This window comes from Bubalus kerabau, chromosome 22, assembly GCF_029407905.1.
Source record: "Bubalus kerabau isolate K-KA32 ecotype Philippines breed swamp buffalo chromosome 22, PCC_UOA_SB_1v2, whole genome shotgun sequence".
In the NCBI taxonomy this organism is placed as follows: Eukaryota; Metazoa; Chordata; class Mammalia; order Artiodactyla; family Bovidae; genus Bubalus; species Bubalus kerabau.
Genome location: NC_073645.1, coordinates 21050158 through 21077271, shown reverse-complemented (window position 1 = coordinate 21077271; position 27114 = coordinate 21050158). Strand labels below are relative to the sequence as shown.

Here is a 27114-nt window from a genome sequence, read left to right as displayed (position 1 = left end):
ACTGCTTGGTTTTCTTGAGCTGGGCCTCATCCTATAGCTGTACTTCGTGTGGTTATCAGGGGTCCAAGTTCTGGTCTTCAGCTTTATAAGGTTAGGAACTTACTTTGTTAGATCATTTAAGAGTTACCAAACTGCCAATTCCTGTTAATCTCGCTTATAAATCAATCTGATAAACCTGAATTACAATTTTAGTGTAAACTCTTAGTGGAAGATTATAGCTACTAAATATACCAGAATACTCATGTTGGGTGGTCAATGTAAACTCCTTCTTAACATGAAAGCCTTCTTGGGAAATCAAATTGATTTCTGAAGATCAAATGGTGTGAATTTAAAGCAGAGCTGTATGATCTTCCAGGAGAGCGGAGCCCTGAGCTTTCAGATAGAGCGACACTGCCTTGTCCTAACTTTCCTATGTCCTGTAGATGTGCTCTCCTTAGAGAAAGCTGAATGTCCTTCTTTTTTTTTTTTTCAACTTTCAGCTTTTTATTTTGTATTGAGGTATAGCCGATTAAGAATGTTCTGGTAATTTCAGGCGAACAGTGAAGGGACTCAGCCGTAGATATGTATATATCCTGAATGTGCTTCTTTAACTGAGACCACGGCCTTCCTAGTGACTTACATGAGAAGTAAATTATATAGTCTTTTGAACTAATTTTTTTTTTTTCCTCTGAGGCATTTTACTTGTATGTATTACATCCCTAGAAAAAGAATCCAAGAATTTTCCCTCCTTTATGTTTTTGTCTTGCTTCTTCACGGTCCATGAGGCCAGCTGAGGTTGTCAGTACAATGAAACCAAACTGACGGGATGGGAGCAGGTTCTTCTGCCATTTTTCTAGATCTTTGAGTTGCACATCAAATCTGGGGCTGATCACTCCACACTTACTTAGCCTGCCTGTGAGGTTCACAACAATTTTCCCAGCCCTGTGATCATCAATGATTTCAAATTCGCCAATGTAACCACGCTTCATCGCTGTTAGAAACCTGACAATGACTTTGGAGCACGGCCTAATAAGGACCTGGCATTTGCCTCTCTTCTCAGCATCGTTGATACTCTTGAGTGCATCAGCCAGGACATTCATGCGCACCATTCTGGCGGCACGGAAAGATGGCAGAAAGACTGAACTAATTCTTAACCTGGAAGCCCGTAGTTTCATATTCCTGTCCATTCATAAAACAGAGCTTCTGCTCAGAGGAAGGTTGCTGTGGGGAGGGATATGAGAGGAAAAAGACATACCAAGATTTGTCCATGTTAAGGGGATAAAACCTCATAACTAAAAGTTTTAGAACCAGCTCAATGAGACTGAAAATAAACAAGTGATCTATGACTATAAAGTTAAGAGGTCTTAGAACACACAAACATTAAGTAACAAAGATACATGTTGAGAATGCAGGCTTTGGGATAGTAGAGACGCTGAAGTGCTTAAAAAGAGGCAGGGGAAACAAGAGAAGGGAGTCAGTGACCATTTGACTATTTTTAAGAAACGGATGTCACCTTTAACATCAATTCGTAGTGACAGTTCTCTTTTGTCTTTGGAGAAACTAGTTTCTCTGGAGAGCAATGTTCTTGGTGACTGGTATGGATTCTGTTCTTCTTGTCCCTTTTCCCAGGAAAGATGATCTTCAGCATACATGTCTAATTCTCAGGCAGAATTAGAAAAGGAAAATTGGTTCTCTTGGATTTCCTGGTCACTTCAGGGACACATGGTTCTTCCTAGGTTATATCGTTTCAAGTGGAAACCTGCTGAGCCAAAAAGTCTTTCCAGAATTAAACACTGTATTAGAGTCGACTTTCTTGGCGATAGACGCTATCATACATTTGAAAAAATTAGCTTATTAATAAGTAAATGGGAGTATCTGCCTTCCACTTCCCAGTTCTTCATCTCTTTTTTTTTTTTTTGCTTTCTTTTGCTCTGAATAGGCCACTGCAAATGACCTTCAAGAGAATATCACAAAATTAAATGATGGGATGGCTTTTATGATTAAACATTCTCAGAAACTTTTTAAGGTAGGTAATACATGGGATTTGGATAGTGAGAAGATAAAGAGATGGAGCAAGGTGGGATCCTGAGAGGGCTGTAAAGATGGCTAAATAAGAAAGGCCCTGACTGGAACTGGGAACCAAATAGACAGTGGTAAAACTGAGAGGGAATGACCTGGGTAGGGAAGAATACGAAGGTGCCTGAGAGCTGAGCAGGGCTCCACCTCCTGGCCTGTTGGCTCTACCCTTTGAGTCATCCTTCCTTTTTCATGAAAAACAGCAGATGCTCGAAGCAGAGCAGTAGTTTTATCCTGCCTGCTTCCTGCCAGTTGAGATTTGACAGCCTCCTTTCATCTTGTATTCATAGTCGTTTTTAGTACAAACTAGCAGTGTTTCTGCCAATGTAATTTTCTTAATAGCTTTGTGGGTCTCTGTGGATTTTAGTGAGATTCACTCAGAAGATAAATTTGAAGATAAACCCTTCTCTTCCATGGACTCCTGCTGAGAAGGCTGAGGGACAGTACCTTTCAGCTTCCTGGAGGCCCTCTGGTTGTATTGAGAGGCTCTGGGAGGCACGCCTTTATCCTTTTGAAAGGGCTCTTTGTGTAACTGAATATTTTTGACCTTTTGATGTTTCCAATGTTTTAGCAAAAGGTTTTACAGTCACATCCTTGGTCTTTTCTTTAGAGTGTGCTTTCCTGATGGTGAATTTCTTAATTTTAGTGTCTTTTGCCATCTGGAAAAGCTGAGAATTTTTAAGACCACTCTGTTCTGGTTCCTTTTTTTGCCTTTCTTAAAAAAAAAAAGTGGTAAAATACATATGACAACATTTACTATATGTGTACAGGCCAGTGGTATTAATTACATTCGTACTGTTGTGCAAACCATCACCATCATCCATCTCTTGAACTCCTTTCATCTTCCTAAACTAAAATGCCATTAAACAATAAAGTTAGTTTAGTTAAAAGACTAAAACTCATTAAACCATTACTCCCCCATTCACCCCTTCCCCTTGGCCCAGGCCACCACCATTCTGCTTTCTGTCTCTGATTTTGACCACTTTAAGTACGTCATGAAAGTGGAATCAACCATACAATATTTGTCTGTTAGTGACTGGCTTACTTCCTTTGGCGTGTCTTCAAGGTTTACCTATGTTGTAACATGTGTCAGAATTTCCTTCCTTTTTAAGGCTGAAATTTCATTCATTGCATATACCACATTTTGCTTATCTGTTGAGGCCACTTGGGTTGCCTTCATGTTTAACTCTTGTGAATAATGCTTCTCTGAACCTGGGCATATCATTTACATTGTGTTTACAACTACATAGCATTTATATTGTATTAGGTATTCTTTATATTGTATTAGGTATTCTGGAATGGGTGAATTTAACTCAGATGACCATTATATCTACTACTGCGGGCAGGAATCCCTCAGAAGAAATGGAGTGGCCATCATGGTCAACAAAAGAGTCCGAAATGCTGTACTTGGATGCAATCTCAAAAACGACAGAATGATCTTTGTTCGTTTCCAAGGCAAACCATTCAATATCACAGTAATCCAAGTCTATGCCCCAACCAGTAACACTGAAGAAGCTGAAGTTGAATGGTTCTATGAAGACCTACAAGACCTTTTAGAACTAACACCCAAAAAAGATGTCCTTTTCATTATAGGGGACTGGAATGCAAAAGTAGGAAGTCAAGAAACACCTGGAGTAACAGGCAAATTTGGCCTTGGAATACGGAATGAAGCAGGGCAAAGACTAATAGAGTTTTGCCAAGAAAATGCACTGGTCATAGCAAACACCCTCTTCCAACAACACAAGAGAAGACTCTATACATGGACATCACCAGAAGGTCAACACCGAAATCAGATTGATTATATTCTTTGCAGCCAAAGATGGAGAAGCTCTATACAGTCAGCAAAAACAAGACCAGGAGCTGACTGTGGCTCAGACCATGAACTCCTTATTGCCAAATTCAGACTTAAATTGAAGAAAGTAGGGAAAACCACTAGACCATTCAGGTATGACCTAAATCAAATCCCTTATGATTATACAGTGGAAGTGAGAAATAGATTTAAGGGCCTAGATCTGATAGTTAAGAGTGCCTGATGAACTATGGAATGAGGTTCGTGACATTGTACAGGAGACAGGGATCAAGACCATCCCCATGGAAAAGAAATGCAAAAAAGCAAAATGGCTGTCTGGGGAGGCCTTACAAATAGCTGTGAAAAGAAGAGACGCAAAAAGCAAGGGAGAAAAGGAAAGATATAAACATCTGAATGCAGAGTTCCAAAGAATAGCAAGAAGAGATAAGAAAGCCTTCTTCAGCGATCAATGCAAAGAAATAGAGGAAAACAACAGAATGGGAAAGACTAGAGATCTCTTCAAGAAAATCAGAGATACCAAAGGAACATTTCATGCAAAGATGAGCTCAATAAAGGACAGAAATGGTATGGACCTAACAGAAGCAGAAGATATTAAGAAGAGATGGCAAGAATACACAGAAGAACTGTACAAAAAAGATCTTCACGACCCAGATAATCACGATGGTGTGATCACTGACCTAGAGCCAGACATCCTGGAATGTGAAGTCAAGTGGGCCTTAGGAAGCATCACTACGAACAAAGGTAGTGGAGGTGATGGAATTCCAGTTGAACTATTCCAAATCCTGAAAGATGATGCTGTGAAAGTGCTACACTCAATATGCCAGCAAGTTTGGAAAACTCAGCAGTGGCCACAGGACTGGAAAAGGTCAGTTTTCATTCCAATCCCAAAGAAAGGCAATGCCAAAGAATGCTCAAACTACTGCACAATTGCACTCATCTCACACGCTAGTAAAGAAATGCTCAAAATTCTCCAAGCGAGGCTTCAGCAATATGTGAACCGTGAACTTCCTGATGTTCAAGCTGGTTTTAGAAAAGGCAAAGGAACCAGAGATCAAATTGCCAACATCCTCTGGATCATGGAAAAAGCAAGAGAGTTCCAGGAAAACATCTATTTCTGCTTTATTGACTATGCCAAAGCCTTTGACTGTGTGGATCAAAATAAACTGTGGATAATTCTGAAAGAGACGGGCATACCAGACCACCTGATCTGCCTCTTGAGAAATTTGTATGCAGGTCAGGAAGCAACAGTTAGAACTGGACATGGAACAACAGACTGGTTCCAAATAGGAAAAGGAGTTTGTCAAGGCTGTATATTGTCACCCTGTTCATTTAACTTATATGCAGAGTACATCATTAGAAACGCTGGACTGGAAGAAACACAAACTGGAATCAAGATTGCCGAGAGAAATATCAATAACCTCAGATATGCGGATGATACCACCCTTATGGCAGAAAGTGAAGAGGAACTAAAAAGCCTCTTGATGAAAGTGAAAGTGGAGAGTGAAAAAGTTGGCTTAAAGCTCAACACTCAGAAAACAAAGATCATGGCATCCAGTCCCACCACTTCATGGGAAATAGATGGGGAAACAGTGGAAACAGTGTCAGACTTTATTTTTCTGGGCTCCAAAATCACTGCAGATGGTGACTGCAGCCATGAAATTAAAAGACGCTTACTCCTTGGAAGGAAAGTTATGACCAACCTAGATAGCATATTGAAAAGCAGAGACATTACTTTGCCAACAAAGGTTCGTCTAGTCAAGGCTATGGTTTTTCCTGTGGTCATGTATGGTTGTGAGAGTTGGACTGTGAAGAAGGCTGAGCGCTGAAGAATTGATGCTTTTGAACTGTGGTGTTGGAGAAGACTCTTGAGAGTCCCTTGGACTGCAAGGAGATCCAACCAGTCCATTCTGAAGGAGCTCAGCCCTGGGATTTCTTTGGAAGGAATGGTGCTAAAGCTGAAACTCCAGTACTTTGGCCACCTCATGCGAAGAGTTGACTCATTGGAAAAGACTCTGATGCTGGGATGGATTGAGGGCAGGAGGAGAAGGGGATGACAGAGGATGAGATGGCTGGATGGCATCACTGACTCGATGGATGTGAGTCTGAGTGAACTCCAGGAGTTGGTGATGGACAGGGAGGCCTGGTGTGCTGCGACTCATGGGGTCGCAAAGAGTCGGACACGACTGAGCGACTGATCTGATCTGATTATAAGTAATCTACAGATGACTTAAAGTATACAGGAAGATTATGTAGCTTATATGCAAATACTGTTAATACACCATTTTATATAAGGGACTTGAGTATCTATGGATTTTGGTATCTATGGGGAAATCCTAGAACCAATAGTCTTTTGATTCTGAGGTATGACTCCGTACCCAAAAATGGAATTGTTGGATCGTATGGTCTAACAGAACTGCTGTAGTGTTTTCCATAGTTGATGCACCATTTTACCTTCTTACCAACAGTACACAAGAATTCCCATTTCTTTGCTTCCTCAACAACACTTGTTATTTTGTTTGGGGGATTTTTTTGATTGTAACTGTGTTATTGGGTGTGAGATGGCAACTCATTGTAGTTTCGATTTGCATTTTCCTAATGATCAGTGATGTTGAACACCTTATCATGTCTTTATTGCTAATTTGCATATCTTCTTTGGGGAAATGTGTATTCAAGTCCTTTGCCCATTTCTTTTTTTCTTTTTTGGCCATGCTGCATGGCTTGTGGGATTTATTACCCTGACCAGGAATTGAACCCATGCCACAGGAGCGAAAGCATCAAGTCCTAACCATTGGACCACTGGAGAATTCCTGCCCATTTTTGAATTGGTTGTTATTTTTTGTTACTGAGTTGTAGGTATTCTCTATATATTCTAGATATTAATCACTTATCAGACATATGATATGAAAATATTTCTTCCCACTGGGTGGATTGCTTTTACTTTGTTAATAGTGTCTTGCTGCACAAAATTAAAAAATTTTTTATGAAGTCCAATTTGTCCATTTTTTCTCTTGTTGCCTATGCCTTTAGTGACATATGCAAGATATCATTGCCAGATCCAATACTCTGAAGCTTTTGCCTTATGCTTTAATAGTTTTATTGTTTTATGTCTTGTGTTTATCTATTTTCGGTAATTTTTGTATATGGTATTAGGTAGCGGTCCAGTTTCATCCTTTTGCGTGTGGATATCCAGTTTTCCCAACATCATTTGTTAAAAAAAACTGCATTTCCCCATTGAATAGTCTTGTTTGTGACTCTTACTGAAAATCCATACATCTGAGGGTTTATTTCTGGAGCCTCTTCTGTTCAGTTGGTCTGTATGTTTGTCTTTATGCCAATATCGTACTGTTTTGATGACTGTAGCTTTGTAGTAAGTTTTGAAATAAGGAAATGTGAGTCCTCTAGCATTGTTCTTCTTTCTCAATATTGTTTTAGCTATTTGGGGTCCCTTTGACTCTGTATGAATTTTAGGATGGATTTTTCTATTTCTATAAAAACTATCATTGGAATCTTGATAGGGAGTGCAGTAGATTATTTTGGGTAGTATTGACATTTTAATAGTAATAAGTCTTCCAATCCATGAATCTGGGATGTCTTTCCATTTAGTTATGTTGACTTTAATTTTTTTCAGTGAATTTTTGTAGTTTTTATTGTACCAATCTTTTACCTCCTTGGTTAATTTCTAAGTACTTTATTCTTTTTGATGCTATATGTAAATGAAGTTGTCTTCTTAATTTCCTTTGTGGATTGTTCATAGTTGGTGTATGGAAGTACAACTCATTTTTGTGTGTTGACTTTGTATCCTGCTACTTTGCTGAATTTATCAGTTCTAGCAATTTTTCTATGAAATATTTAGGGTTTTCTACATATGAGATCATACCATCAATGAATAGAGATAATTTTACTCCTTTCAAATTTGGCTGTCTTTGATTTCTTTTTCTTGCCTAGTTGCTCTGGCTAGTTTTAGTTCCTTTTTATTTAACAGTTTTTCCTTCAGTTTATCTCTCTTCTTATGTTATAGTCTGCAAGGCCAACAGGAGGGTCTCTCTAGTGTGTGCTAACAAGATGGAGATTGAGATGTATTTTATGCATATATATAAAATATATTACATATATCATGTATTATAAATATAATCTCATAATTTCATCACGATTGTTTAGCTATATCATGTAACCCAATCATCACAGGAGTAACACTCAAGTCACCAATATTCTATTGGTTAGCAACAAGTCTCAAGTCCATTCACACGTAGGAAGAGGGAGTTATGCAGAATGTAAACATGGAGGCCACCCTAGAATTTACCCATTCAGGGTGGTGTGATCCAAAGTTCAGAGTTTAGAAAACACAGGTCAGAATCTTTGGCTTAGTAGCCTGGAAAACAAAGGGTCAGGGCTGTATTGGAGGCTTAGGTGCCCAAGTGAAAGATTATGATCAATTAGAAGTCAAGATCTAGGTAAGTGAATTAGAGCAGCAGTCACAGGACAACTGGAGAAAGAATAGTTTTTAATGGTGAGCAAAGGTCTCTCAAATCAGTTCTTATACACCTCATTTAGAGGGAGAACTAGTTCCAAAGCATGATTTTATGGGAGTAAGTTGAGAGGAGTTGTGAATATGAAGAGTAAGGCAGTAGTTGTGAATCAAAATGGGGAATTTCTAGGTGCACTTCCTAATCAAACTCTCATTCTGTTGAGTTCTCTTGCTACCATTGCCATGGGGTTAACTTTTTGTGGCCCACCACTCATAAGTTGAAAGAGAGATGGGATCACAGAGATCTCACTGCATCTCCTAGTTTAGCTTTCCCACCTTCTGATCTGTTATCTGTGGAGCCCATTCTCTTGCCCTTGGTCCAGCGCACACAATTCAAGTATACGATGAAGTTGCACTGCACTGTGAAGGCTTTTTTCAAAGTGACTTAATCTTACATTTCTATAGGTCGTAAGTCTGGCAGGAATCTCACTGGGCTAAAACTAAGGTGCTGGCAGGGATGCACTCCTTTGTGGATGTTCTAGCAGAGAATCTGTTTACTTGTCTTTTCCAGCTCCTAGAGATTGCCCCTATTCCGTGGCTTGGGGACTACCCTTTCTCCATCTTCAAGGCTAGCAATGTTGTGTCTCTCTGATGCTTCTACTATAGTCATGTTTCCTTCTAACCACAGCTGGGAAAAGTTCCCTGCCTCTAAGAACCCTTGTGATTATGATTATAAGTGAACCTGCTTAGATAATGTGGGATACTCTCCCATTGCAAGGTCTTTAACTTAATCACACCAGCGAAGTCTCTTTTACTTTACTGTGTCAGGTAACATATCACTGTGGAGGATCATAAGAATACAGATTATATAAACTTCAGAGATAAAACATGAGTACAGTCTCCTAGATGTATTTGGCTTGGTTCAGTTCAGTTTAGTTCATTCGCTCAGTAGTGTCTGACTCTTTGTGACCCTATGGACTGCAGCACGCCAGGCCTCCCTGTCCATCACCAGCTCCCAGAGTTTACCCAAACTCATGTCCATTGAGTCGATGATGCCATCCATCCATGTAATCCTCTGTTGTCCCCTTCTCCTCTCACCTTCAGTCTTTACCAGTATCAGAGACTTTTCAAATGACTCAGTTCTTCGAATCAGGTGGCCAAAGGATTGGAGTTTCAGCTTCAGCATCAGTCCTTCCAGTGAATATTCAGGACTGATTTCCTTTAGGATTGACTGCTTGGATCTCCTTGCAGTCCAAGGGATCCTCAAGAGTCTTCTCTAACACTGCAGTTCAAAAACATAAATTCTTCGGTGCTTAGCTTTCTTTATAGTCCAACTCTCACATTCATACGTGACTACTGGAAAAACCATAGCTTTGACTAGACAGACCTTTGTTGGCAAAGTAATGTCTTTCTTTTTAATATGCTATCTCGGTTGGTCATAACTTTCCTGCCAAGGAGTAAGCGTCTTTTAATTTCATGGCTGCAGTCACCATCTGCAGCAATTTTGGAGCCCCCCAAAATAAAGTCTGTCACTGTTTCCACTGTTTTCCCATCTATTTGCCATGAAGTGATGGGGCCTGATGCCCATGAACTTAGTTTTCTGAATGTTGAGCTTTAAGCCAACTTTTTCACTCTCCTCTTTCACTTGCATCAAGAGGCTCTTTCTGCCATAAGGGTGGTGTCATCTGCATATCTGAGGTTATTGATATTTCTCCCAGCAATCTTGATTCCAGTTTGTGTTTCTTCCAGCCCAGCATTTCTCATGATGTACTCTGAATATAAGTTAAATAACAGGGTGACAATATACAGCCTTGACGTACTCCTTTTCCTATTTGGAACCAGTCTGTTGCTCCATATCCAGTTCTAACTGTTGCTTCCTGACCTGCATACAGATTTCTCAAGAGGCAGGTCAGGTGGTCTGGTATTCCCATCTCTTTCAGATTTTTCCACAGTTTATTGTGATTCACACAGTCAAAGGCTTTGACATAGTCAATAAAGCAGAAATAGATGTTTTTCTGGAACTCTCTTGCTTTTTCCATGATACAGCGGATGTTGGCAATTTGATCTCTGGTTCTTCTGCCTTTTCTAAAACCAGCTTGAACATCTGGAAGTTCACAGTTAACATATTGCTGAAGCCTGGCTTGGAGAATTTTGAGCATTTCTTTACTAGCGTGTGAGATGAGTGCAATTGTGCGGTAGTTGGAGCATTCTTTGGCATTGCCTTTCTTTGGGATTGGAATGAAAACTGACCTTTTCCAGTCCTGTGGCCACTGCTGAGTTTTCCAAACTTGCTGGCATATTGAGTGTAGCACTTTCACAGCATCATCTTTCAGGATTTGGAATAGTTCAACTGGAATTCCATCACCTCCACTAGCTTTGTTCGTAGTGATGCTTCCTAAGGCCCACTTGACTTCACATTCCAGGATGTCTGGCTCTAGGTCAGTGATCACACCATCGTGATTATCTGGGTCGTGAAGATCTTTTTTGTACAGTTCTTCTGTGTATTCTTGCCATCTCTTCTTAATATCTTCTGCTTCTGTTAGGTCCATACCATTTCTGTCCTTTATTGAGCCCATCTTTGCATGACATGTTCCCTTGGTATCTCTAATTTTCTTGAAAAGGTAGATCTCTGATCTTTCCCATTCTATTGTTTTCCTCTATTTCTTTGCACTGATCACTGAGAAAGGCTTTCTTATTCTCACCTTGCTATTCTTTGGAACTTTGCATTCCAATGGATATATCTTTCCTTTTCTCCTTTGCTTTTCGCTTCTCTTCTTTTCACAGCTATTTGTAAGGCCTCCCCAGACAGCCATTTTGTGTTTTTGCATTTCTTTTTCTTGGGGATCGTCTTGATCCCTGTCTCCTGTACAATGTCACGAACCTCTGTCTATATTCATCAGGTACTCTGTCTATCAGATCTAGTCCATTAAATCTATTTCTCACTTCCACTGTATAACGGATTTGATTAGGTCATACCTGAGTGGTCTAGTGGTTTTTCCTACTTTCTTCAGTTTAAGTCTGAATTTGGCAATAAGGAGTTCATGATCTGAGCCACAATCAGCTCCTGGTCTTGTTTTTGCTGACTGTGTAGAGCTTCTCCATCTTTGGCTGCAAAGAATATGATCAATCTAATTTCAGTGTTGACCATCTGGTGATGTCCATGTATAGAGTCTTCTCTTGTGTTGTTGGAAGAGGATGTTTGCTATGACCAGTGCATTCTCTTGGTAAAACTGTGTTAGCTTTTGCCCTGCTTCATTCTGTACTCCAAGGCCAAATTTGCCTGTTACTCCAGGTGTTTCTTGACTTCCTACTTTTGCATTCCAGTCCCCTATAATGAAAAGGACATCTTTTTTGGGTGTTAGTTCTAAAAGGTCTTGTAGGTCTTCATGGAACTGTTCAACTTCAGCTTCTTCAGCGTTACTGGTTGGTGCATAGACTTGGATTGCTGTGATATTGAATGGTTTGCCTTAGAAATGAACAGAGATCATTCTGTCATTTTTGAGGTTGCATCCAAGTACTGCATTTTGGGCTCTTTGGCTTGGTACAGTTCTAATTATTTCATTCTTTCAGACATTGTCTAGTTTTGCTCTTCCTTTCTGTAGATCTCTCATTTAGCTCCTCATCCTTGGGATTTTGATTCTTATTTGCTATTTATCTTTGTTTCCAGGCTAGTGTGAGCACTCTTTGAGTCTCTGTTGATCTCTAAAGGAGACAAAGACTGTCTTTTCTTTCTTTCTTTTTTTGGGGGGTTTGTTTTGGTCTTAGAACTTTTATCTTTGGATTTGAGTCAGAACTGTTGTCCTTGTGGGCACCTGCTTACCACTTTGGCTCAGTAGGTTCTTCCCTGAGCTTCTCCCTGGATGAAAAGTGGTTGATTGTTCTGTGTGCTCTGTATTCTGAGAGGTCCTGCTTTACCCCAGATTGTTCGTCTTGTGCTTTTGTCTTTTTGTTCTCAGGTTCCTTGGGTGGATCGTTTATCTCTTATCCTCAGATTCTATGTTGTTTCATTCTGTGTACTTTGTATTTTTTCTCCTAAAATTATTCCTAACTACTTGAAGTTCTGTCTTCTACTATTATAAGTCCATCTGACCCAATCTGGTTTTCTCTCTTCTCAGTAGGAGTCACCACATCTTTTCTTGGAAATTATGATATATATATATATACACACATATATACACACACACACACACACATATATATAGTTAAGGCCAATCCCCATTTTATGTGAACTGGCCCTTTGTTGTTTTCCTATGAACTGTAAAATACTTCAGACCCTCAGATTTTCATTTAAACTCATCTACTTTTGATTCCTTTTGATTCGCTTTCTGAGTATCCCTTCAGCTCATAGTATCTTTTTGGGGCAATGGTTTTTATGCGTCTTAAAATTTTTAAATTATCTGTTTATTTTTGGCTGTGCTGTATCTCGGTTGCTTTGTGTGGGTTTTTCTCTGGTTGTGAGCAGGGATTACTTTTTGTTGAGGTGCGCAGGCTTCTCATGGTGTGGCTTCTCTCGTTGCAGAGCACAGGGTCAGGGCGCTCGGGCTTCGGTAGTGGTGCACACGGGCTCAGCAGCGGCAGCGGCCGGGCCCTCGGGTTCAGCTTCAGTAGGTGTGGCACTCAGGCGTGGGTGTTCCGTGGCGCATAGACTCTTCCTGGGGGCAGGCTTCAAACGGCCGTCCCCTGCATTGGCAGTTGGATTCTTAACCACCAGGCCATCAGGGAGGTCCTGTTTTTTCTTTTTTTTTTTTTAAATGAAGTTTTAAAATAGATGATGTGGGCTGTCATATTCTTGTTTGGAGGAAATTTCCTTTGGCTCTCTTCTGTAGTTTACCAGGGGAAAAATTAAACTTTAGATAACGTAATGTCTTTATCATGAGACTCTTTTTTTGGAAAACTTCATTATGAAGTTTTTCAAATATGGAGAAAAGTTGAAAGATTGAAATAAAACTCTCAGATTCAATGAATGTCACCATTTGGCATATTTGCTTTATCTCTACGTTCATGCTTTTTATTTACTTTTTTTGGCTGAACCACTGACATGGTATTTTGTCCTTTGAAACTTAAGCATGACTATATCCATCTACTCTTCTATCTATTCATTGTATTAATTTTTGAGCATTTGATATTGAAACTCCAACTGAGAATCTTAATTTATCTAACCCCCCCAAATAATTGTAATATATAGTAGAACTATATATAACGTTGCTCTGTTTTCCAAGTATATAAATGTATTATCATTTTTTCATAATTCAAAAATAAAAAAACAAAGAAAAAAGAAGTCAAATAGTAATACAGAAGTACCAATTAAGAAAAGGCATGCATCTCCTAAGAATACGAATATTCTCCTAATATTCACAGTATCATTATCACATCTAAGAGAATTTATAACAATTTCATATCAGCTAATATTCAATTCATATACAAATTTCACCAGCTGTCCATTGAATGTATTTCATAGTTCCTTTTTTTAAAAACATAAACTGATCAAGGCTTATGTTTTGCTTTATTATGTCACTTTTAATCTAGAATAATCACTGCCCTTTTTCTTTATGTCATTGATTTGTTGAAGTATTCAAGCCTATTGTGTTGCAGAATATTCCATTTTCTAAATTTGTCTTATTGTTTTCTCAGGGTTGTTTAGCTTGTTCCTTTATCCTTTATCCCTTTCTCCGTGGCTCCTATAAACCACAAGTTGGGTCTAGAGGCTTGATTAGATTCAGATTAAGCATTTTTGGCAAAGATTCATAGGTGATATTTGTGTACAACATATTGCATCATATTGCATCACATTAGGAGGCACAGAATGTCAGATTGCCATAGTGATGCTAGTTTTGCTAATTGCTGCCACATCTCTCAATTATCAAGGTGCATTTCCCCTTGGCAGTTAGTAAGTCACCTGCAGGGTGATCACTGAGTGTAATGGTTTTAGCATCCACTGATAATCCTGCTGGCATCTGTAACTATATTGGGTATTCAAAATAGTGATTTTCTGATTCTATTATTTAATCTTTATTAGCTGACTTTCGTCTTTGGACAAGAGCTTTTCTTCTTTCTCTCTTATTAAAAAAAAAAATTTTATTTTTTGGCCACAGCACGTGGCATGTGGGGTCTTAGTTCCCCAACTACAGATTGAACCTGTGTCCCCTGCACTGGAAGCTCAGAGTGTTAACCACTGGACCTCCAGGGAAGTCCCCTCTTATTTTCTTTTTTTATGAGTCTCTGTAGACTCATGGATTTTCATTTATTCAAAGTTTTACTCAATTTCTGTTGTTAATTTTGATATTCAAATTGTACTGAATCAGGCCCATAATAGCCCTTGCAAGCTGTTTCCTGCTGTGTCTTTTTGACAGGACTCCATTAGTCTTTGAGTGTTTCCATTCTGGCATAAATGTCCCCAGCTTACTTTGTACTTGCTCTGCCCTGGGCCTGGAATCAATTATTTTCTTCAGGGAGTCCTAGATTTTATTCCACTGACACTGGGTGTACCTACTTATTGTTTCTTGAGTGACATTGCTCCTAGGCTCTTTGAAGGCAAGGAAGTAGATCAAAAAAATTTTTTAAAGGAAATCATCATTTCATAGTGAAAGTGAAGAAGCTCAGTCGTGTATGTCTCTTTGAGACCCCGTGGACTGCAGCCCACCAGGCTCCTCTCTCCATGGGATTCTCCAGGCAAGAATACTGGAGTGGGGTGCCATTTCCTTCTCCAGGGGATCTTCCCGACCCAGGGATCGAACTCGGGTCTCTCGCATTGCAGGCAGACGCTTTAACCTCTGGCCCACCAGGGAATCCCTAGTTCATAGTAGTATTTCCAATTCAGATTTAATACTACAGAGCTTTCTTTTCCTTGACTTCTTTTACTTTATACTTACATAAATTTTTACATTGCAAATTTTAGATTTTAATAGCATTTATATATGTTATTTGTTTTATCCTGCAATATAACAAATTAGTTTCAAAATAATGTAACTATTACTACTGATAAACTTCTGTATATATGCTGATGGAAGTTTAATATTTCCTTACAGTTCCTTTTCCCTTGAATATATCTCACTAGGCTGTATACTGTATAGTCAGAATACAGTTTTTAAAAGTTGGTGGAATAATTCCTTTCTCTATGCTTACATTGTCAATTTGATATACAGATATGTTTATTTTGTTGTTGTTACTCAGTTTAGGGTTTGCTTTTTTTTCTTTTGGATTTATTTTTTTGAAACTGTGGTATGTTTACATGATTCAAAAGTCAAAATTTCTTAGAAAAGTATACTTAGAGAAATTTGAGTTCTTTTCCAAACCATTTTCATTATTTTCTGGTTTATTTTCTTAGTGTATGGTTTTGTAAAAACATAAGTACTATTATTATTCAGTTCAGTCGCTCAGTGGTGTCTGACTCTACTGTATATATGTGTGTATCCTCTTGTTTCCTCTTCTTTCTCACTCAAGTACTTTATACACTGCTGTGTAACTTTTCCACTCAACAGCAGGTCTTGAAAGACTCATATCAATTCATAAAGTGTTTCTTCCCTCCCTCCCGTCTCTCCTTTTTAACTACTGCATAGCACTTCATTGTATGGATTATATTAATAAAAGCTTATTCAACCAACTTCCTATTAATAGACACCTGGTTGTGTCTATTAGTTTTATCCAAGTATGTTTTGTATTTTTGGAGTTATGTCTTCAGGATAGGTTTTCAGAAGTGAAATTTCTGGTTTAAAGGATAAATGAAAACGTAATTTTTTTAGATACTGCCAGACTCTCTTCCATCGTGGTTATATTATTTATTCTTCTACTAGTACTGTTTCAGGGTACTTATCAGAGAATTCTCAGTAGTATATCAGTAAGCTAAATTATTCCTTTTCTGTTGTTACTCCACAGTAATTCAAAATGGCATTTTCTATACAATGTTTCTAAAATGTGATTTAGGGACCACTTGAAATTTGTAAGGATTTGGGGGTAGTTTTTGTGAGTATAAACATTACTAGAGATGTCTGTTTTGGTTCATTTGAAAAAAATTATATATACACACACATAGGTGCCATGTGTGATTTTTAAAACTATGGTCGTGTCTTCTCACAATGTTTCTGTTGGATTTCTTGAGCTATCTTTTTGGTGGCAAGAGAAGTGACACTATGAAATAGGGCATTTTGAGGATCTTTGGTTTTTCTAGAGTAATCTGCCAGTCAGATCATTTTAAGAACCACTGTCCTCATGATCTGCAAGAATTATAGATACTGCTAACCATTTGTTCTTCATTTTCTTTTATGTCTTGCCCAGGCTCCTGCTTATATTCGGGAATGTGCCAGATTGCACTATTTGGGTTCCAGAACTCAAGCATCAAAGGTAAGAACAGAAAATTGCTCTTGGCACAAACAAAGAGAGAGCTAATTTAGATTAGCGGAGATTTAAAACAAAGCATAGAATCAAAGTGAAGACATAGGAAAATAAAATGTATAAGAAAAGTCTGTAAATAGCAACCTGGAATGTCAGGTCCATGAATCAAGGCATATTGGAAGTGGTCAAACAAGAGATGGGAAGAGTGAATGTCGACATTCTAGGAATCAGCGAACTGAAATGGACTGGAATGGGTGAATTTTACTCAGATGACCATTATATCTACTATTGCGGGCAGGAATCCCTCAGAAGAAATGGAGTAGCCATCATGGTCAACAAGAGAGTCTGAAATGCAGTACTTGGATGCAATCTCAAAAACGACAGAATGATCTCTGTTCGTTTCCAAGGCAAACCATTCAGTATCACAGTAATCCAAGTCTATGCCCCAACCAGTAACGCTGAAGAAGCTGAAGTTGAACGGTTCTATGAAGACCTACAAGACCTTTTAGAACTAACACCCAAAAAAGATGTCCTTTTTATTATAGGGGACTGGAATGCAAAAGTAGGAAGTCAAGAAACACCTGGAGTAACAGGCAAATTTGGCCTTGGAATACGGAATGAAGTAGGGCAAAGACTAATAGCGTTTTGCCAAGAAAATGCACTGGTCATAGTAAACACCCTCTTCCAACAACACAAGAGAAGACTCTATACATGGACATCACCAGAAGGTCAACACCGAAATCAGATTGATTATATTCTTTGCAGCCAAAGATGGAGAAGCTCTATACAGTCAGCAAAAACAAGACCAGGAGCTGACTGGCTCAGACCATGAACTCCTTATTGCCAAATTCAGACTTAAATTGAAGAAAGTAGGGAAAACCACTAGACCATTCAGGTATGACCTAAATCAAATCCCTTATGATTATACAGTGGAAGTGAGAAATAGATTTAAGGGCCTAGATCTGATAGTTAAGAGTGCCTGATGAACTATGGAATGAGGTTCGTGACATTGTACAGGAGACAGGGATCAAGACCATCCCCATGGAAAAGAAATGCAAAAAAGCAAAATGGCTGTCTGGGGAGGCCTTACAAATAGCTGTGAAAAGAAGAGAAGCGAAAAGCAAAGGAGAAAAGGAAAGAGATAGGCATCTGAGTGCAGAGTTCCAAAGAATAGCAAGAAGAGATAAGAAAGCCTTCTTCAGCAATCAATGCAAACAAATAGAGGAAAACAACAGAATGGGAAAGACTAGAGATCTCTTCAAGAAAATCAGAGATACCAAAGGAACATTTCGTGCAAAGATGGGCTCAATAAAGGACAGAAATGGTATGGACCTAACAGAAGCAGAAGATATTAAGAAGAGATGGCAAGAATACACAGAAGAACTGTACAAAAAAGATCTTCACGACCCAGATAATCACGATGGTGTGATCACTGACCTAGAGCCAGACATCCTGGAATGTGAAGTCAAGTGGGCCTTAGAAAGCATCACTACGAACAAAGCTAGTGGAGGTGATAGAATTCCAGTTGAGCTATTTCAAATCCTGAAAGATGATGCTGTGAAAGTGCTGCACTCAATATGTCAGCAAATTTGGAAAACTCAGCAGTGGCCACAGGACTGGAAAAGGTCAGTTTTCATTCCAGTCCCAAAGAAAGGCAATGCCAAAGAATGCCCCAACTACTGCACAATTGCACTCATCTCACATGCTAGTAAAGTAATGCTCAAAATTCTCCAAGCCAGGCTTCAGCAATACGTGAACCATGAACTTCCTGATGTTCAAGCTGGTTTTAGAAAAGGCAGAGGAACCAGAGATCAAATTGCCAACATCCGCTGTATCATGGAAAAAGCAAGAGAGTTCCAGAAAAACATCTATTTCTGCTTTATTGACTATGCCAAAGCCTTTGACTGTGTGGATCAAAATAAACTGTGGAAAATTCTGAAAGAGATGGGAATACCAGATCACCTGACCTGTCTCTTGAGAAATCTGTATGCAGGTCAGGAAGCAACAGTTAGAACTGGACATGGAACAACAGACTGGTTCCAAATAGGAAAAGGAGTACGTCAAGGCTGTATATTGTCACCCTGTTATTTAACTTCTATACAGAGTACATCATGAGAAACGCTGGACTGGAAGAAGCACAAGCTGGAATCAAGACTGCCGGGAGAAATATCAATAACCTCAGATATGCAGATGACACCACCCTTATGGCAGAAAGTGAAGAGGAACTCAAAAGCCTCTTGATGAAAGTGAAAGTGGAGAGTGAAAAAACTGGCTTAAAGCTCAACATTCAGAAAACGAAGATCATGGCATCTGGTCCCATCACTTCATGGGAAATAGATGGGGAAACAGTGGAAACAGTGTCAGACTTTATTTTTCTGGGCTCCAAAATCACTGCAGATGGTGACTGCAGCCATGAAATTAAAAGACGCTTACTCCTTGGAAGGAAAGTTATGACCTAGATAGCATATTCAAAAGCAGAGACATTACTTTGCCAACAAAGGTTCGTCTAGTCAAGGCTGTGGTTTTTCCTGTGGTCATGTATGGATGTGAGAGTTGGACTGTGAAGAAAGCTGAGCACCGAAGAATTGATGCTTTTGAGCTGTGGTGTTGGAGAAGACTCTTGAGAGTCCCTTGGACTGCAAGGAGATCCAACCAGTCCATTCTGAAGGAGCTCAGCCCTGGGATTTCTTTGGAACGAATGATGCTAAAGCTGAAACTCCAGTACTTTGGCCACCTCATGCGAAGAGTTGACTCATTGGAGAAGACTCTGATGCTGGGAGGGATTGGGGGCAAGAGGAGAAGGGGATGACAGAGGATGAGATGGCTGGATGGCATCACTGACTCGATGGACGTGAGTCTGAGTGAACTCTGGGAGTTGGTGATGGACAGGGAGGCCTGGCGTGCTGCGATTCATGGGGTCGCAAAGAGTTGCACACGACTGAGCGACTGATCTAAATATTTTTAGCTACGAAAGTACATTTTTGTATAAGACATTCTTTCAAGTTCCTTGGTAAGGTAACACTGAAATATCTAAAAGACCTAAGACTGTATGAGCTTAGAAAGCAATTGCTGCTGCTGCTGCTGCTAAGTCGCTTCAGTCTGGTCCAACTCTGTGTGACCCCATAGATGGCAGCCCACCAGGCTCTGCCGTCCCTGGGATTCTCAGGCAAGAACACTGGAGTGGGTTGCCATTTCTTTCTCCAATGCATGAAAGTGAAAAGTGAAAGTGAAGTTGCTTAGTCGTTTCCGACTCTTCACAATCCCATGGGCTGCAGCCCACCAGGCTTCTCTGTCCATGGGATTTTCCAGGCAAGAGTACTGGAATGGGTGTCATTGCCTTCTCCTATTAGCAAGATTACATATGATTATTGAGCTTTAAAAGTGAGAAGTTAAAAAAATGTTACAAGCACTCTTTGATGATTTCTGTTTAGTCTGTCTTGATTAGAAACTTTAAGCTGTCATCTTATGCTTTTTTTCCTGCTCCTGTTGGTTTGTACCTCTCATTCAGCAAATATTTGGTGTGACCAGGAAAACAGTATTTTATTTTAAGTAGTTTAACTGGAGTGTGGTTTTTCTTAGAAAGTTGTTTTTATTTCTCTACTATTGCTGTGTAGTTATCACATGTTGTCATGTGTGGGAAAGAGCACCAGCCAAGAACCAGTGAATCTGGTCTCCAAGATGGGTCTGTCACTTTAGTATCTAGATACAACTTAACTTCAGTGAAATGGTAATAATGATACTTTCCCTGCTTAACCCATAGGATAACAGTGAGAAATATGAGATTAAAAGATGCTCTGAATAGTGTAGTATTATATAAATATATTTTTTGATGGCAGTATTCTAAATGAATTTAGGTTTTCTGGGCAGGTCATGGGAGTAGGCTATTGATACAGTCTTTAATTGTAGGTTTCTCTTTATCTGATGATAGTGTTTAGGTTTTTCTTGTTCCTACATCTGAGATGTACCCCACATCTCACCCTCCCTTTTTTTTTTCTTCCAGGGTTGTGGGAATCTGGAAACAAAGCTGACAAGATATATTAATTCACTTTTCTTTTAAATTTTCCATAGGACGATCTTGATCTGATAGCTTCATGTCAAACCAGGTCCTTCCAACTGGCAAAATCTCAAAAATGGAACCGGGTTGATTCCTGCTCTCATCAGGAGGAGACCCAGCAGCGTACGGAAGAGGCACTAAGAGAATTGTTCCAGCACGTTCACAATATGCCAGAGTCGGCAAAGAAGAAACAGCTCATCAGACAGGTGCCGAAGGCAGGGAGATAGTGATGGGGCTCTAGGGATGTGATTTTTGCCTGTAGAATCACTAGGGAATAGTATGAACAATTTCATTTAATTTTTGTCTTTTACTGGCCCAAGCTTTGGTTTAGTCAAGAAAACAGACTTGTCTATGGACTCTCAGTGGTGATTTCTGTCTGCTGCCCGACTAGGGAAAGAGGTGGAGGCTCTTGGATTTCTTGAGTAAACAGAAGGATCCATTGTGGTTAGTTTTTCTAACTTGGTCATGTACGACATTTAAGCCTGGCAAATAACCCAGTCTTTCTGAATTTCAGTCTTCTTGTTGGTAATTGTAACGCCCATGTTCCATGGTTGTAAAGATTAGAGAGAATCTATGTAAAGTGGCTGGCATAGCAGGACAGAAGTGGTAGCTCTCACCAGGAAGTTGTTTGCAGTTAGAAAACATGAAATCAAGAGCCTAGTCTGATACTTATTCTAGTGGCTAAGTTTGTTTATTTTGGAGCTGTGGGAGCAAAATTAGGTCTCTTATTTGCCATCTTGAGACTCACAGTGTAAATACTGATGACATGGTTAGTTTCTTTCTCAAGAAATTTATGTTGTCTCAACCCTTCTTGAATTTTAGCTAAACAGGCAAGGTCAGCCTCTTGACTTCTTATTCAACTGGGACCTTCTTGAGGGATGAGTCTGTGTCTTTATTTTTATTTTTTATAGTTTATCTCAAGCATGGGGCCAGACAAAAACAAGTGCTCCAAAAATGTTGAACTGAGCTGTTCTTAACAGTTGACAAAGTCCTTTAAGATAAATTTTTCTTTCACTCTCTTTGAAGTTACTTTGAGATCTAGCAAATTGTGCCGTGACTGGAATTTTATGGCTGAGTAATACTACAGATTTAAAGCAGTTTTGTGGTTTAATTCTTGGTTTCTACCAATAAGATTACTAAGATTACTAAGCCAGTAATTCAGGTAGGACAAGTGTAAATGACTTCTCTCATCAAGAAGACTGAGGTCAAAGATAATACAAAGGACAAAACTAGCATTAGTTTTGCTCTTCTTAGAAAACTGGAAAATTATAGAGAAGGATTAAAAGAAAATAAATCACTCATCCTACCAGGGTTTACATATTGGATATTCTTTCAGTCTGTTTCCTATGGATATATTTTGACATAGTTGTGATCATATCATATACTTTCATTTCTCCCTTTTTCATTAACCATTACAGCATAAGTGTTTTCTCATGCATGCTTGTAAACTCCTTGCCTACATTTAAAATATTGCCATTTATTTTTGAAAAAAACTATAACTTTACTATTCTCCATCATTATAAAAATAATGAATACTCACTGCAGAAACATTGAAGTCTCCAGGAGAGTGTCAAGACGAAGTTAAAAATCATCTATAATCTACTGGTCACATTTTGAAGTATTTCCTTCTTGTATTTCTTTCCATGAATATATATTTCATATTTTTTTTGCTTAATTGAGGTAAAAATATATATTCCATTTTTAAAATACCCTACCCTTTTCATATAACATTATATCAGAATATTTTCCATGTCATTAAAAGTCTATAAGCATTTTTAATGCTTGTATATTTCATTGTATATAACCTGATATATATAGTTTGTCCTCTGCTGCACATATTGGGGAAATTAGGCATTTTTTTACTTTATACATTTTTGTTCATAAGTATTCTCTTTGCAGATTATTTCCTAGAAGTGGCATGACCAAAGGGTATGCATTCTCTGGGGGAAGCTGGTACAGCTACTAGGTTTCTTTTAATACATAGGTCCCTTCTCTCCCCTCCCTGTTTTTTTCTCCCTAAAAATTGCTGAAGCTTGTTTGTTTGACTAAGCTTTTAAATTTGAAATAATTTAGATTTGGAGAAAAATTGCAAAGATAGTGCAGAATTCCCCCATACCTTTCACCTAGTTCCTTCTAATGTTAACTAATGTTCCTCCTTAGTTGTCAAAACTAAGAAGTTAACATTAGTACATTACTATTAACATTGCAGACTTTATTTGGATTTTACCAGTTTTAACACTAGTATCCTTTTTCTGTTCTAGGGGCCAGTCCAGATACCACATTGCATTTAAACACACATACACACATCCTCCCGCTCTCTTTGCACTTTATTTGTGAAAGAAGGCAGATTGTTTGTCTCCCACAGTCAGGATTTTGCTGATTGCATTCCTGTGGTATTATTTAAGATGTTCCTTAGTCCTCTGTATTTGCTGTAAACTGGTGGTTAGATCTAATTCTAGAAGCTTGATCTGATTCCAATTTGATTGCTTTGGGGTATGTAGTATTTAACTTACCCTCAGGCTAATTTAATAAAATTTGACTTCTTGGTGGCATAATTTCTGCCTTTGTGATTTGCTTGCCAACCTACTAATCCATGTATATACACATTGACTTATTCCTGGACGTCTCTGGGTATTTACATTTAGCTATTAATTGTCACAGAATGCTGTCACTTGATGGGAGACTGTAACAAAATGTTCTCTATGTTTGCTTCTAGTTTAATAAGCATTCTGGGACCCAGACACCGGGACGTGAACCTTCTACTCCCCCGGTGCGGAAAAGGGCTCGCTCACGGTCCTTCAGTGGCCTCATTAAGGTAGGCATGCTGTGCTGTCATTTTCAGTGTTGATCGTGAGAAAATTTAACAATCTGGCTCTTCTTAGGCATAAACAGTTTTGTTCCATTCTTTGGGGTTCTATAAAGGGTTCGCTTATAAAGAGAAAAGGATAGAATTTGGAAATGCTTTTGATTTTCAAAGCATTCTGCTGTGTTTCAAATCAGAGAAAGGGACTCTGTGATTGGAAAAGTAAGGGGTAAGAGAAATAAAGGTCCTTTGCTGTCGTCCGGGGCTAAGGACAGAGTCCTCATTCCTGATTTACTGTGCAGGTTGCTGAAGTTACGGAGAAGTGAAAAAGTTGACAGGCACTAGAAATAGATTTTCTAATAGCCTAGTGACTTTTAGGTAAACCCCACATTTTGATCACTTGTTTTCTTTTCTTCATCTAAAACTTCATTAAAAATCTTGTTTTTAAAGCAAATGCAACATATACTTCTGTGCTGTTGCTGCCATCGTTGTTTGTATATTCAGTTCACTCCGGTCTTCATGGATCATCTGAACTTGTAACTAAGGCATATTGCCAGCAGGTGGCGGTAGATAGCTGATGATGGGGGTTCAAATTTCCAGGCATCAAGAAACCAAGGAAAGTCTGTCGCTCTTCTTGGCCATAGAGATGATTGGTAATAAGGAAAGTAATAGTTAAATAAATGTTTCTCTGTGTTAGTCAAAGAAATGTTCCTTTAACTGAAGTTAGATGGCTGTAGTTTTTTCTTCATAGTGAGCTCTTCTGCTGTTGGTTCTAGAAGTATTGCTAATCGTTGCTTGAAAGGTAAGAATATAATATTCTCTTGGCATCTGCTCTCTTCTTTACTGAGAGAGAATTTAAAACTTTAGAATTATAAAAGAGCTTATAATTTTATCAGGAGAAAACATTTCAGAACAATAATTTAAACACAGTGTTAGCAAGTTTCGTAGGACAGAAGGATTAAGTGTTTTCATTGTAAATGAGGAGACTTTCAAGCTAATAATAGATGTAGGTTTCTGCTTGACAGCAAAGGAATCGTGAAAGGTCTGTTAAAAAACTCAGTGGAAGCTTTATAGCTAGTCCTGTGACTCCTGGCATGCCCTATTCAGCTTACTACGTGGTGATATCTGACTTCTGAAAGGAAGATGGACTGGCCTTATTTTTCCAGCATTTCTGTGTTTTAGCTATTTGATTTCTTTCCTGCTTTGATACCTTTTTTTGGTTAGATTTTTTCCTCCAAAATTCCTCTTATGTAAATGATTTATTGCATCAGAATATTCCTACTGATGTTTATATTGTAAAGTTTAATGTTCTAGTTTTGATATGTTCTTTTTTTGGAATTCAAATTTATTCTCTAAGGAGAAGAAAGAGAGGATTTCTTCAAAGATGGTAGAATTGTCACTGTCGGCTGTTACAGTAGGTGACATCAGCTTCTAAGCTGTTCAGAGATGAAAGGGCTTTTAGTGGTGCAGTGAATGTCAGGATAATCACATGACCTTTTTAAGAAGGCCCGTATCCTCTTGTGGTTATAATAGGAGCTCTTAGAGAATTTTTCCAAATTTTCCAATCCTGTGTGAGGAAGACATGACAGGGAAGCAAAATCTTAGAGTGGACCTTGTGTTAAGTGTCTCTTAGTAGGGAGGGGAGGAGGGACTCTTAAAAGCTGCCAGAGACATGTCTTTAGGGAAAAAATTATACTGGTAGGTAACGGGCATTTCTTTTATGGCCTCAGAAACATTGTAATTGGCCCATATTAGTTGGTTTAAATCAACTATAAAGTTTCTTTTAATATTTCAGTCCTTAGATAGTGTAAAGAAGAATAGTGATCACCTAAAGAAGGGCAATGATCTTAGGTTTTTTAGTAACATGCTTTGACCTCTCATGTAAGATGCCTGTGGGACTCTTTAGCAGAGAGCTGAGATTTTTTAACTTAAGAAACTGTAGTGTTGAAGACCAGTATAGATATATATAATACAGATATAGTAGCTGTTTATAAATCAAATATTTTCTTTTCCTAAATCAGCGGAAGGTCCTAGGAAATCAGATGATGTCAGAAAAGAAAAACAAGTACCCTACTCCGGATTCTGTAGCCATTGGTGAATTGAAGAGAGCCAGCAAAGAAAATATGAACTCGGTAAGATACTATTCTTTGTACTTTTTCTTTGTGTGTGTTCATCTGTAGAAAAGAAGAAAATTAACATGCTGTCATTTGTTTTACTGTGTTTCTTTGGGCCATTCAGCCTTTTTTCTCTATCTTTTCATTTATGCTGATTGTCTTCTTTGTGTAGGCTTTCACTGATTCATTCAACAAACACATTTCAAGTTCAGGGAGGACATAGCCAGACATAGGCAGAAGTGACAAACGCAGTGAAATACCCACACACAAAGTGCTGGAGGCAGCAGTTCTTACTGGGAGACTGCACAGGGTGGGTAACATTTGAGCCAGGCCTGCCTGACACTGCATTAGCCACGGAATCATCCTTCCAGGAATGGTTACTTCATTAAGCTGGCAATAAAACAGTTAAGATTAATGGGATATGAATATGTTGGTAAAACTCTCCATATTGAAATTGAACAAGTAAATAATTCCTCTGTTAGCAAAATCTGTTTATAGGAATGATATTAGGACATTTAAGCCACTCTAAAATTTTCTTGTTGCAGTTATTTTCTGGCTCTCCAGCTGTCATGATGACACCAACAAGACTGAAATGGCCTGAGGGGAAGAAAGAGGGGAAAAAAGGTACTAATTGCACTTATCCTGTATGTCTTAGTGAATGTCGTTCCTTTCTGCATCTAGTCAGTCAGCAGCAGGTTTTGAATTCCTAGTGCGGTATGGTGGTAGTTGGAAGTGATGTAAAAATGACAAGGCTGGGTCCTTACCTTGGAGTTCATGTGGCAGATGGTTACTGAACATCTACTTAGAACTGTCCCAGGTGCTGAGGGCAGAGCTGTGAACACAGACCCACAGGGTCGCTGAATCCTCAGACAGACAGGACACATGGGAAGGATATTTTAAGAGTACTTGTTAAGCAAATTAAAAGCAAGTGTAAACTAACTTGTGAAACCAAGTACAGGAGTGCTGAGAAGGTGCTCAGCAAACATGGAACAATTGTGTTATTTTTCTGTGTAGACTTTAGCTTTGTTTATTCAATTAGGCTTTCCAAATACAGAGCTCATGCTAAAGGACTCTGGAAATCAGATCATACAACATGTTTTTAAGGATGTTTAGGGTAAAAAGGACAATTTAGTGCTGAGACTGCTGATTGCCCAAGGCTCAGCCGATAGAGGGCACCGTCTGCTGTGCTTTTCTCTGAGGAAGCCACATGGCTCACGGGAAAGCCCAGGGGGTCTGTGGTTAGGACCAGCCACTCCCTCTCAGCCCACTTTCTCCTCCAAAAATGGAGATAATATTAACAGTTGTATCTACTTCTTAGATTTCTAATGAGTCTCAATTAAAACAATGTTTTGAAAGCACGTTGTTGCTTGGAGAAGGCAATGGCACCCCACTCCAGTACTCTTGCCTGGAAAATCCCATGGATGGAGGAGCCTGGTAGGCTGAAGTCCATGGGATCGTGAAGAGTCGGACACGACTGAGCGACTT

The 27114-nt window shown here is 38.9% G+C and overlaps 2 protein-coding genes across 4 annotated transcripts in view; one reads left to right on the top strand and one right to left on the bottom strand.

Annotated features, from left to right (window-relative positions):
- ARHGAP19 (Rho GTPase activating protein 19) overlaps positions 1–27114 on the top strand; it is a 70889-nt gene that overhangs the window by 36070 nt on the left and 7705 nt on the right. For 2 of the 3 annotated variants that reach the window (XM_055559858.1, XM_055559860.1), the window contains exons 6-11: positions 1919–2005; positions 16602–16667; positions 20727–20918; positions 23429–23527; positions 25537–25647; positions 26175–26253. In XM_055559858.1, coding sequence (XP_055415833.1) covers positions 1919–2005; positions 16602–16667; positions 20727–20918; positions 23429–23527; positions 25537–25647; positions 26175–26253 — 634 coding nt within the window. The remainder of the gene's footprint in view (positions 1–1918; positions 2006–16601; positions 16668–20726; positions 20919–23428; positions 23528–25536; positions 25648–26174; positions 26254–27114) is intronic. The other variant, XM_055559859.1, reaches the window with a different exon arrangement.
- LOC129636463 (40S ribosomal protein S15a-like) lies at positions 614–1091 on the bottom strand. Its single transcript, XM_055559861.1, has one exon. The coding sequence runs from the start codon at positions 1086–1088 to the stop codon at positions 699–701; it is 390 nt and encodes a 129-aa protein (XP_055415836.1). The 5' UTR covers positions 1089–1091; the 3' UTR covers positions 614–698.